The 12,717-nt window shown below is 36.1% G+C and overlaps 3 protein-coding genes across 3 annotated transcripts; all 3 read right to left on the reverse strand.

Moving 5' to 3' along the window:
* Window positions 1–1,474: 1,474 nt before the first annotated feature.
* Window positions 1,475–2,337, reverse strand: LOC112528817 (early nodulin-20-like). The gene has a single exon (XM_025139909.1). The coding sequence runs from the start codon at window positions 2,211–2,213 to the stop codon at window positions 1,761–1,763; it is 453 nt and encodes a 150-aa protein (XP_024995677.1). The 5' UTR covers window positions 2,214–2,337; the 3' UTR covers window positions 1,475–1,760.
* A 384-nt stretch (window positions 2,338–2,721) lies between these two features.
* LOC112528606 (protein disulfide isomerase-like 1-4) lies at window positions 2,722–6,420 on the reverse strand. The gene is made up of 12 exons (XM_025139630.1): window positions 5,801–6,420; window positions 5,350–5,479; window positions 4,920–5,085; window positions 4,704–4,822; window positions 4,500–4,580; window positions 4,317–4,403; window positions 4,104–4,178; window positions 3,923–3,991; window positions 3,757–3,837; window positions 3,530–3,664; window positions 3,352–3,408; window positions 2,722–3,109 (listed from the first exon to the last, which is right to left on the reverse strand). Exons 1-12 carry the CDS (start codon window positions 6,397–6,399, stop codon window positions 2,960–2,962), a joined length of 1,749 nt encoding a protein of 582 aa, XP_024995398.1. The 5' UTR covers window positions 6,400–6,420; the 3' UTR covers window positions 2,722–2,959.
* Window positions 6,421–10,933: 4,513 nt separating this feature from the next.
* On the reverse strand, window positions 10,934–11,489 carry LOC112529816. Its single transcript, XM_025141227.1, has one exon. The coding sequence runs from the start codon at window positions 11,453–11,455 to the stop codon at window positions 11,081–11,083; it is 375 nt and encodes a 124-aa protein (XP_024996995.1). The 5' UTR covers window positions 11,456–11,489; the 3' UTR covers window positions 10,934–11,080.
* Between the last annotated feature and the right edge of the window lie 1,228 nt (window positions 11,490–12,717).

The raw sequence follows: 12,717 nt of genomic DNA on the forward strand, positions 1-12,717 counted from the left end.
CTATATATATATATATATATATATATATATATATATAAATGCTAATAATTTATTGAGGAAAGAAATTTTATTTATCTTTATTATAGATATATAAGAGAGTACTTAAAATTACGTACTTCTTGTTAGGTAATTTAAAACCAAGAATATAGAAACTATGGTTGATAATTTTTATAAAAAATAAGAATTTTTTTAGTTCATAACAAGAAATATATGTTATTTTAATACAAAAAGAGAATTGGTGTAAATGAAATAATCGTGAGGGTCAACGAGATCATTAATAAAGAAGATTATCAAAGTTTTCTAGACAAGTAGACAAATAAGATCAATAAGAATATGAAAGAAAAGATGATCCATTGAGATCCAATAAGAATAAATAATGAATTAAACATATAATATGCAAGCTTAACAAAAAATTGTTTAAGCACTTGAATAGAATCTTGTGGTGTTGTGGAATTTTAATGAAAGATACATAAGTCAAACAATTGATGAAAATATTTAAATTCTTTTTTTTTTTGCTCAAGTAAAATAAGATGTTAAGATTAAAAGTTTATGGAACATGACATTTATAAGAGACATTACTAAGTACATCTAGTAGAAAAAATTTATTGATTAATCACAAAACCATGAAACACGTCATAAATTATAAGAACAATAGATTGATTGTCAAACAATAGTAAAATATTTTATGTAGAAGCAAAAAAATAGATAACAATAGTCAACAAAAACAATTAGAACAACATAACCAAATAACAATAGTAAATATAAACATAAATTGATAAAAATATCCAACAAAAATATATAACAATAGCAAACACATGATCTTAACGTTGAATTGTTGAAGCACAAAAACAGTCAAGCATATAGAGATAACAATAGCCAATATCATTGGACCTTGTTGGAGATAAAAAAAAAATTAAAGAGACAATAAACAATAGTATATAATGAATGATCAATTAAATTTTTTTTATTTTCTTCTCCAATGTAATTAGTTGATATGTTTTTGGATCCTTGTTATCTATTAAATTCTTTTTACCTCTTATGATATACGATAATTTTTTTAGTTTTCTTTAATTTATTAAATTCTTTTAGATTACTATTGTATTTTAACGAAAAAATTTGGGCCCCTGGTATTTTTGGGCCGTGTGTCCTTGCCGTCCTCCCCAGGGACGGCCCTGAATACAGAGACTCTTTTCATGACCTTATATTTTTTTACTCTACGACGATGAACAATACGTTGGCACGGTATACTCTGCATTAGGTTCGTCGCTGTCTCCACCCTTGATATATCAAAATTGAAGATCAACACCAAGCGCAGTTCATGAGACGAGGATAAGATGAAAAACAATAAGGATCCGAGGGTTGTTAATTTACTATAAGAAACGCTGCTTCATCAACTTGTAATAGTCCAAATCATTACTAGATATGTTACGACAATTATGTATAAACAGAGCAAAGAGAAAATCATGGTGTACAGGCAATCGATTCGATTCGATTCAAAGCAGTTGATACCAATAACAACATACTGATCCAAAACTACCTATAAACAATTAAGGTCGACATGTAAAAGCAAACAAGTAGGAAATTTTTTTAGAGAAACTATTATTAGATGATAAAGAACCCAACTAAAGAATCAGAGCGTCATATTCAAAATTTACCCTATGCTATTTCTTTTCAATCCATATGAAAAACATACCTTCAATTTGCAGAGATCTAGATCTAAAATGTAATGATGATGATGTCTTCAAATTCAATAAAAATCTCTACAGGAATTCCCCTCTGGCGGCATAACCTAACTGCGCTCGCTGTATATTCTGTTTCCGTTTCCTGTACAACATTCCTCCGAATCCAACAGCACAAGCCGCGGCGATCACTCCGATCGCAATTCCTGCCTTCTTCCCGCCGCTCATCCCTCCAGACGAAGAATTCTTCGGTTTCTCGCTCTCTACATTAGCGGAGGTGGTATCGCTAACCTCTTCCTGTGACGGAGCCGGAGAAGTGTCCAATGACGTCGTGGAAGCGGGAGTAGGAGGCAGATCTGCAGGTGGAGACGTGTTGATTGAAGGTGAAGGTGAAGGTGAAGGCGAGGGAATTGACGGTGATTCATCGGAACCGGTTACTGGGGCAGGACTGGGTGAAGAAGTTTCCTGCGCATTTGAAGATGAGAAAAGAAGCGCGAAAGCGATGAAAACGTGAAGAAGCTTATTGGACGCCATTGTTGATGAGGATTTCTTGAAGATTTTTGGGTTTAAGAAAGGTTTTCGTCGAAGTAAAAAGGAAGCAAGTGGATTTTTGTTGAAAGAAGGGAGAAGAAGACAGATCTGATCCGACGTGGGGGCAACTTCTTTGAGAAAGATATGGGGTGGTTCCAACATACTATAAATTGTTAGCATTTATTTTCTATTATTAAATTCAGAAAAATATGATATTTTTTAGTTTTTCTAATTCATATCCTTCCAAAATAAAAATAATAAAAAATGGCACATTAAAATGAAAATTATCGTTTCTATCAGTATCAAATGAAGTATGGTTATTGATAACGTATTAATAATACAATATATTTATCACGGAAAAAAATGAAATTTAATGGATTAAGTAAATTAGGCGGCCAGATACATGATACATAAATAGCAAACACCGAAATCTTACCCGATTACCCGTTATCGGGATGTAAATTTGATGGACAAGAATCTTATGCAGTAAGGTAAAAGAGGACGGTGTGTAAGCACTAGCCAATTGGTAAAGGGTCCTTGCATTTCATAAAAGTCGGATTTAAAAGAGCAAACCATGGCTCACCGTAGCCAGCAGTTCATGACGATGTCCATTCGTATACACGTAAACAATCTAGAATGCTGTCCATGTTGCCTCCTATTCTATCTTCAACCTTCAGTTTCGTATATAAAAATGGTATCTCAACGTATACATAAATACTCTTTATAAGAACTACAGGTAGAAACTATTGTCAGAGTTCATCTTTTTTGTCAATGTTGCTATCTTTGCTGCTTTGTTTGGCATCAGTGTAAGTTGGTTTCTGGAGCTTAAAGGGGATCGAAGCATGTTTCTTAAGGAATTTGTAGAATGCCACTACTGTTCGATCAACATCTACAGATATCTGCAATACCAACGAAAAACCATCCATTATAGATACCCCATATGAAGCATTTCAACATTTCAGGTAGTGATGACATTAAATTTCATTACAGTTTTTGGAATAGAAATGAATTATCCTTTTGGTCCTCCTCGAAAAATACCTTCCTTATTTTAAGGTAAAATGGCTTTTCCCACCCTTAATTCGAGGACATGAGTTCGTATCTAATAGCTCAAGCATAAGTTATCTCTAAAAATATCACTTACAGGATCAGAGCTTTTGTTTCCAGCGGGGTAGAAGAGAAGTGTTGGGTACCCATCCGCCTGTAAAAGGCAAAACCAAATTCACAAATCACGTCTGATGCTACTAAGCAAGTTAAGATATCAATCAAAATCCAAACGATTAATTTTGAGCAAAACCAATGCTTTTAAATGGCAACTGTACCTTTGCCTTGGGATGTTCATTTGTACTTCCATCCATCTTTGCTATTACCAAGGAATCAATATCGCGCAAATGCTTAGCAAGCTTGCTGTAAGTTGGTTCTAGAGCTTGGCAATGCCCGCACCATGGTGCATAAATCTGCATATAAAACATTCGGTTGTTTAACCATCTCTAACTCCCACCAACAATCAATCAAAGCAAACACCATCTACATTCGTTTCTATAAGTACCTCTAGTAGAACATCTTTCGACTCATCCAAGACCATATCATCAAAGTTATTCCCAACTACTATCTTCACGTCACCGTCATTCTGCTTCGGTACAATTGCCCAAAATAAGTTACCTCACTGTAAGAAAGATAATATACAAATCAGAATCCCCTAACTAAGAACTTACATGCTCAGGAATTGGATCAGATTTGTAGAAAGCTTTAAGCTTGTCGTCCAAAAATTTCTCCCCAAAAGCCTGGCAAATAGAGAAAAGACATCAAGAGACACCCAATCAGATTTCTGCATTATTAATTGAAGACCACTGCTAAGCTCTATGGTTCTGTTGAACAGTGGCCAACTAATAATACCTTAAGGTTTTCAACTGTCAGATCTCCATCAAATACAAATTTCTTAGCATCATCGTTTCCGGTGTATCCAATAACCTGATTAAGACATTCAGTATATACTTATTGTTTGCACTCGATCTTGCAAGAAGTTGAAAAGGAAAAAGAGAACGATATAATTGGTAACCCAAGTACAAGTAAAATAGAGAATAGATGCTTAGTGGAAACACGCATTACCTGTGGAGCATCTCCCGTGATACTAAAATAATCTCCAACAGGCTTTCCAACATCCTCATTGTCCATATCAACATACACAAAGATAAGCTGTCCAGAAATGACGTCAAGTGGATTATCAAAATCTCCCTCAAAGATATTATTTGGGTATTATTTCGATTACTACGGAATTGTGATTCCAAATACCTTCCCCTTAAATAACTTTGCAGCATCCACAAATGTCTGGGCAACCTTAGTTGAACCCATTGACGTAGCAAATAGCATCACCTGAGAGCATAAAGAACGGTTTATACCATTACGGTGAACTCTCAAATATTCCACATGAAGAGACATGCTTGTATCGTTCTTTAATCGCCAGTTATGATAACCTATGCATATTACTATATTTACCTGTTTCTTTATTGGGCTTTCGAAAATCAAAGATGCACTTTCTCTGGAAAAAGTTGTCACCAAGGGAAGTTTATTTGCAAAAACAAACTCCTTAATTGCAGACTTGTCGAATAGACCATCTGTATGAAAAAGAACAAAGGAAAACACTGAAAGATAAGTCCACTGCCTTTCATCAACATGATACAATGATGTTCAGAAACAGATGAAGAAACTGACCATGATGGGTCACTTTCTCAGCATCCTTCTTCAGCAAGACTAAAGCTGGGAGTTTTACATCAGGATCAATTTGGAAAAGCTTGGCAACATTAGGATCTATGGTTTGATAAAAGTTGACATCATCATCAAGCTTGGAAGCTGCAGCAAGTTCCTCGTTTTCAGGACCCTGAAAACAGAACAACTCAGAACAAATTAAAAATATTTTGATTTTTTAGGGTCAAAGGCTTTGAGGCTGGCATTTCAAATTCAAATTGACATGGAAGTTCAAAATTCATTACGGACGTATTGCACTTTGTAGTAAATGTTTACGAGAATTGTCAAATTTTACTTAAATATGAAATTGTTTTATATCACTTGGGTAAGATTTCTAAGCAAATGGAAATGGTGCAAGAGATAAGGCCGTAATCAGTTAGACGGTGCAAGTAGATACCACCAAAGAGCTGACGAAGGCCAAAACAACTTTGTCCTCAGATGCAAGTATTTTCTCTGCATCTTCTACAGTCGTTATGTTGTATACCCCAGGTCCTGTCTTCTTCTTGATCCAATTTACTATAGCATCTCTGTGTTGTAAAACACCACAAAAGCAAATCAATTTCACTGATTTCATACTTCTTATAATTTCTACACATAAAATCATTATTTAAGCTGTTTTGATTGGCCTTGCTACCCTTCTCTTAAAAGATTGAAAAGCTATGCTAATGGTATAGGCAATTTGAGCAGAAGTATTTCTACTAAAAGACTGAAATTCGGTTTATATCCTATCTTTGCGACTTCACTGACTATAACTCCTATTATATGTATCAAAATTCGAAGTTCAGTAATTCTAAACTGCAATGTATATGGAATATCAAACACACACACACTGAGATTAAGAGACTAACTTGGTGCGTTGCCCAAGGTAAGGCTTGTGAACACCGTCGACAAAAAAGAGAACAGTAGGAAACCCTTGGACCTCGTACGTCTCAGCAAGGTCACTCTCCTCTTGTGCATCAACCTTAGCAAGCACCACCGGCTCTCCTTTCAGCTCCGTGGCTGCGGCGGCGTACTCTGGAGCAAGAGCCTTACAATGACCACACCAAGGAGCGTAGAACTCCACCATCACGTAACGATTACTCTCCACAATGTCAGTAAAGTTGCTTTCAACCAAAACAACAACATCCTTATCATCAATTGAGTTCGTGTGCTCCTCTTCCTCATTGTAATCATGAGCAGGCACTTCGAATTCGTCGTCGTTGTAGTTGAAGTTGTCGAAATCGTCTTCGTCTTCGTCTCCGGCGAATTCATCAAAATCGGGAAGATCCTGATCGTAAGTATCGTGTGTCGATGGAGTTCCATCTTCCGGTTCTTCAAGGAAGCTAAGGTCTTCGTCGTCATCGTCACCGGAGCTGGGATTAGTTTCTTTAGAGAGAGAAAGAGAGGTGAAATGAGATAAGATGAGGAATGTGGAGAAACAAAGGATGATGACTAACTGATTCGCCATTGTTGACTTGAGCAACTCAATGGATCCACAAAATTTAGATCCAGGAAGGGGTTTAAGGGGTATGAAGGAGAAGACGAAGATGAAAACGACGCCGTATACATGTACAATTTTATGGTTTTTGCAATATGGCCCTTGAACTTTACGTATACCTCTATTCAACTCCCAAGAAGAATGTTGTAAATATGAAATAAACCAAAAACATGAGGGGGGTTAAATGAAACTCTTTTTTCTCGTCGAGAAACCAAAAGCGATTTACCCCTTTCATCTATGGCGTCTACCCAATTCCGAATGTGGTTCTTCGTTAATTGAGAAGCAAACGTTCTTCATTCCGCTTTCATCAAAGGTTCGATTACACCGACGCGAAAGCAGCCATGATTAGCATCCTTGCGCAAGTGAGATTCAATTTTAAGTTCCTATATATTTATATAGATTTAGGTATTTCTGTAGGCACCCGCTGAAATTATTGTGTTTTTTGTGTGTGGGATTACTGCAGGAGCGTTTACTTGGCGCTGCCCTAGGAAGTATATTCGCCGGAGTTGTTATTTTTGAGCAACGGAGGGACATCTACTATACGATCGCGCAGAATCAACCTTCTAAATCTCAGGTCACCTCACATGGTTCTCCTTTGAATTAGTTCTAATTTTTTTTCGCTTAATCAATCATCACACCCGAGATAGTTTGTTGGGATCGTTTGATGCGATTTCTTTACATTGCAGTCTTGGTATCATAGTATACGTGCCTATTAATGATTACCAGATTAATTAGAGTGCTTTGTATAATTCGGATGAATGATGGTTTTGCTAGGTAGTTTTGATCTTTCTTGATGATATTAACCAATACATTAATAAAGACGCTTGTCTAATTGATAAATTAAAGAATTGTTGCCAGTAGTTGGTTGTCTAGAACAACCATATGCTAAAGTGGTGAGGTTTGAGAACTTATCCTCTAAAGTTCTCTCATCTTGGTCCCAGAGATTTCAATATTCCATTTCTCGTCGACCGCCATTCGTCCTGCAGTCCAATGCGATTCCATTTTTGGCTGGATATCGAGATTTATGCAACTATTGGTTGAAACGAAATAAATTTGTAAAGTTTTGGTGTTTCCAAAATGCTATGTTAGAATGGAAGATGGGGCCCCAATTCTTTGTCAATCTGGTAAATTTGGTTTTAATCCTTCTAAGTTTTAAATTTCCCTTTAAACTCAACAGTTGATGGTTGCGAACTTGCAGAACAATGTGCAGATATAGTTTTGCTTTATGAACGTTTTAGAGTTTTTGTACAAGGAAGAGACCCTAGCATTAACTAACTGCCATCTCCATACTAGAATGTGGACCTATCCTAAAAGTGTTCCAAACATGAACAAAAAGTTGTTAAACTAATCTTGCACCAGATAATTGAGCTCTATGTCTGGTTAGTAAACTCCATGTCTCTTCATGCCAAGCATTATATTGCTGCTCGTGCCGAACGTTCTGCTCCACCACAATGATCTAATCAACTTTCAGACTTTTCATGTATTTGAATTCAGTTATTTTCCATCTGCGCTCTGTAAGAAAAACAAGTTACAACTGCATTGTTAACCAATTGAAACCTTGGACTTTTGACGGATTTTATTGGTCCACCTATATGATATATCTGACTGTAAAGTTATTGAGAGTTGGACCTGCCATTAGCTTCTATCTGCAGCACCTGAATAGAAAATTCACTCTCCTTCCCATACCTGTTTGAAGCTATGGCGAATAGATCTGGATAATTGATTATGGGAGATACTAGCATTCCTAATATCATACCAGGATGTACTTTGTTCTCCATTCCCACATTTGTATTTTCAACAAATTGTGTCTCTATGCAACTACCATAAAGTCTTGTCTTTGAAGAGCCGAAATGCCATTCTATTCTTAAGAGAACTTTGGGCTTTTTTGGGTATTGGTATTGTAGATCATAGCAAAATTTTCCAGTATGACTTTGATGGGAACCTTTCACAAAATTTTGCTTCTTATCGTTGAACCAGCGCTTCCTGGATCTGTGCGACGTTAGCTTGATGTGCCCTTGCATCTTTACCTATCATGGAACCTCTGGATTTCTTTCCTATTCTGGGTGTTTCATGATAGGATCTGCATCAATTATGGCTTCTCCTCTTGCTTTTCATACTCAACCATATCACGAATAAAGTCTTCGAACAAATTATCTTTGAATCTGTTTTGGTACCATTAAATCCCTCGAGTTCCCCAGCTGATAATGTGGTTCTGATATGTTTTCTTTGAACACTCGGCGAGAACCACTGAATCTAGATGAAGTTGGATACTTGGCTCACCTTTCTTCTTCTTTCGTCCTTCTTTTACTCCAGAGTCCAGAAAGATCATTGCCACTACCTTCATTTTAAGTGTTATTGACAAAATAACCCAGAGTAGATGGAGAAATTATATGTTACTAAAGCCATAGGTTACCGATTCAAATGTGCAAGTGTGACCATAGAAGAGATGGTTAGAACAGCTCAAAGCCATAGTCTACAAGACTATAACATACTGACACTTATCATAGGTCGAAGTGACAGACATTGTGTTATAGACACAACATGTCTAAGAAGTGTTGGTGTTTTTTTCCAACTTCCGATAGGAAATTTATATTCTAGAAATAGCTCAAGTGTTGATATCTATAACTGGGATGAGAAAAGAACTTATCCTTTGTTATCAATTCAACTTAGCCACTTTCATGTAACCGTTTATAGGCCTATTTCCTTTGTTGTTTTGAAGAACTTCAATTTTTAAATCTTTTTTAAGTGAAATGGCTAATGTTGATTATATACAGTTGTACCTTACATATTTTTTTGCTTTGGAGAATATAATGTTATATGGTGATAATCTTGAATTCTCAATTCATAAATCGAATTTACGTGTATATTTGTATATTTGCCATGTTGGGACCTATTGAGATTTACTGTCATGTCAAAGGTTGACTGTCCTTGCTTCACCGGTCGTAATGAAGCAGTTTCTGTTGTTTCTCCTCTTGTTCTTGTAATAGCAGAAAGAACCAGAGGTTGCTGAGATGTGTGATGCTAATAAAATGGCTTATTGCTCATATGTGTTCTACATGGACAACTTAGGGATTATCATTTATTACAGCTGCTTCTCTAGGTTTCTCTTGTTTATATACTTGATTATATTGTATTCTGATCAAGATTATGTTTGCATTCTATTTTCTGTTATTGACATAATTTAGCTTTCGAGGTGGTATGGTTGATAATGTCTAGCCCATTACCCTGATTGTTTATCGTATATGAGCATCAGATAGTTTATGCTACTATGCTTAAAAGCATGTCCCTCTAAATAATGATATAGTCTGGTTAGAAAGAGAGAATTATCTTCAAGTAGCTGACAACTGAACTAGCTTAAAACTTTGTAGGGTCATGTCATGAACCTTAGATAGAAACATGAAAGATGCAAGTCCCTGCTTACATTCTAAACTTTYCTTTTTCCTAACAACCAAAGTCCAAACCATATGATTGTTGGGGTTTACATCATTGTTTCCCTTTGTTCTCATTTGTGATGGTGTCTTCACTGGTTTATGCTTTGGCATACATGTCACAGTTGTGGATTCCTGCCTAGATGAGCTTGAAATGTGTTCATGAACATAAGAAACACATGGCTATTGGGAAAAGTGGAATGTAAAGCATTCTCAGCTACTGCTATTAAGTTGTTTTACTTATTAATGCTGAAGCTTTTATGTTGAACTCAGATGAAAGAGCCCATTCATAGAAAGAAATTCGAGTTTGCACACTATTGGAACAAATCAGTGGATCAGATTTTTGGACCAGCTATTGAGGCTGTTAGCTCGCGGCGGTGAAAGAGGTGCAATACTAGCTATGTAACCAAGCTATGGAGATGTTCTGCTTCATCTTGTTTAATCTATACATGCAATGGTTGCATTGTCAAAACAACTACTAATTGCTCATGTTTCTATTATAACTTGATCCAGTGGAGGCTCTTGATGCAAATTTGGCCATCTTGTTTCTCTTTTGTTGAGAATTCAACTTGAATATTTTGTTCTCTAATCATGGGTCAAATAAAGTCAAGACTTTGAAAGAAGAATTCATATCAATGTTTAACCTTGGGATTATTTATGTTGGCTTAAATAGTCAAAAACAGAAAATGTATCTAATACTTTGAAAGAAGAATGCATATCAATGTTTAACCTCATATAGATCTAATCCCCTCGGTTTGAAAGGGCACCAAGGGGCTGTTTGGTTGGTTGTTCATTAAGTTGTGTATGAATAAAGTTGTCTACATGGATTAATTTGTCTGTATAGGTTGGGAAGGTTTTTGTTTAAGAGAGTTTTGCTTTCTACATAAAGCTCCCTCCTAAAAGCTTACTGAATAAATCACTTTTTATATCTTTTAGCCACTGCCAATTAGTCATGTATAATTGACCGAATAAACCGTGAATCAGATTAAGTTCATTAAGCTGTTAACAAACGACCCTAAGTTAGTACTGCATCTTATGACTTCCCATGACATGATCCTTCACTGTTATTCTCTCTGTGATCATAAACTTGCTTTTACTTTTAGGATTAATCATTGAGATCCATAATTACATGCATTAATCACTGAATCGTATTTGCATACTTCTCATATTCTAGATTTGAGGAAGATATTAAATAGCCCAAAACTTGGCTAGAAGCTCATACATCAAGCTGCTGCTGGTATAACTGTATTATTCCGACTCAAATTGGCCCGGCGGGTGGTCGCCACATAGTAGACACCCATGGCTAGGAGAAGTGCAAATACAAAACCAAAAATTATTGCAGCAATGCCTCCAGCACCAACTTTACCCCCACCCTTGTTATTTTCTGCTCTGCTTTCATGTGCTAAGCTCGACTGAACTGTAGCTGCTAGAGGCAAAGGTGAGCTCGGTTGCGTATTTGGGTGGAAGAAATCATAAGCCGATGGTGAGAAAGCCACCAGTTTCTCGTGAGCGAGCCCATGAGGAGCTCGCCCTTGAGCTCTTGAATGAGTAGTGATGAGCAACATAAGAACAAGTAGAAGTGAAGGCCTTGGTGTCATTCTGAATTTGCTTAATAATTGGTGTCACTCAAGAATTCTTGGTATTCTGATGTGGGGATTTGGGGTGGTATATATAGTGGTTCTTCCGGTTTTGTGCATGGCCCTCAATTTTTGTGAAAAAAGTTTAGAAGGGTGAATGGGGGGAACATAATGATGACTCTGAGCTCTTCTATGGTATCTCATGATGGCAAAATGACCATAATACCCATGTATATTTCTAATGTATCTCTCAGTTTGGTAAATATACTTGACTCCCATTTAGCTTTTCAGATAGGAGAAATTACTGATACACCCCTCAATTGCTTACAGAGGGTTAGTAGAAATAGTGGGATTGCAACTTTTTAACAAAGATGCAATGTAATGTAATGACCCCCAGGGGCATAATGGTCATAAGGAAATATGCATATAGAAAAAGTGTAATTATAGAGGTTTGCCATGGGTATCATTGGAGTGAGAAACGCATGGTGTAGCTGAAATCAATGTTCCTCTCTTTTAGCCCCATTCCAACATCATTTGGTTATGCTCCATTCCCTTTCATTCCTTCTAATGCTCATATAATATTATTCGAAATCATTGAGACCTTTGTGGCCGTGCCAACTTCCCTCTTATAGGGAGGGATGTTGCCGATTCTAGGACTGTGTGGCGGTGGGCTTAGACCACACGGATCAGTAACGTCTTTGACTTGTTAGTCCATTTTAATTGGAAGAACCAAGTAGATGTTGAGGTATTCGCTTGTTGATTTCCCATTTTAAAATTGTGTGATGATTACATTTTCTCTTTTCCAATTCTTTTGAGTCTTTGTAATACTTCAAGTTTTAACAAATCCACAAGATTTGTTTGATGACATTTAGTTTTTTGCTTTGTTTGTTTTAACCTAAGAATTGTTCTGATTTCTATTTGGTAACCTAGATGGCTAGAATCAACAAAAAACAAAAGCCAGGGGCTGTTAAGCAATGCCCTTGAAAATTCAGGGGCTGAATCTTCATAAATCAAAGACTTGGACCTTCTTTGCCATTTGTTGGAAGATTTGTATAGAGTATTGAACATAGGTTGTTTAATAGAACATCAATGCACGAAAAGGCTGTCATTTGTTGTCAAATGAAGTTATAGATAGAAATAAGCTAACAAGAATGTAAAAAAATTTAATAAATATAATATATTGATTAAAAGTTTCAAATCGATCATTATATATATTATAATATTTTGATTTGTTAAAACAAATTTTAGAATTATTTATGATTTTAAATAACCATTACATATAA

Source organism: Cynara cardunculus (assembly GCF_001531365.2).
Source record: "Cynara cardunculus var. scolymus isolate 2C chromosome LG 1, CcrdV1, whole genome shotgun sequence".
Classification (NCBI taxonomy): domain Eukaryota; kingdom Viridiplantae; phylum Streptophyta; class Magnoliopsida; order Asterales; family Asteraceae; genus Cynara; species Cynara cardunculus.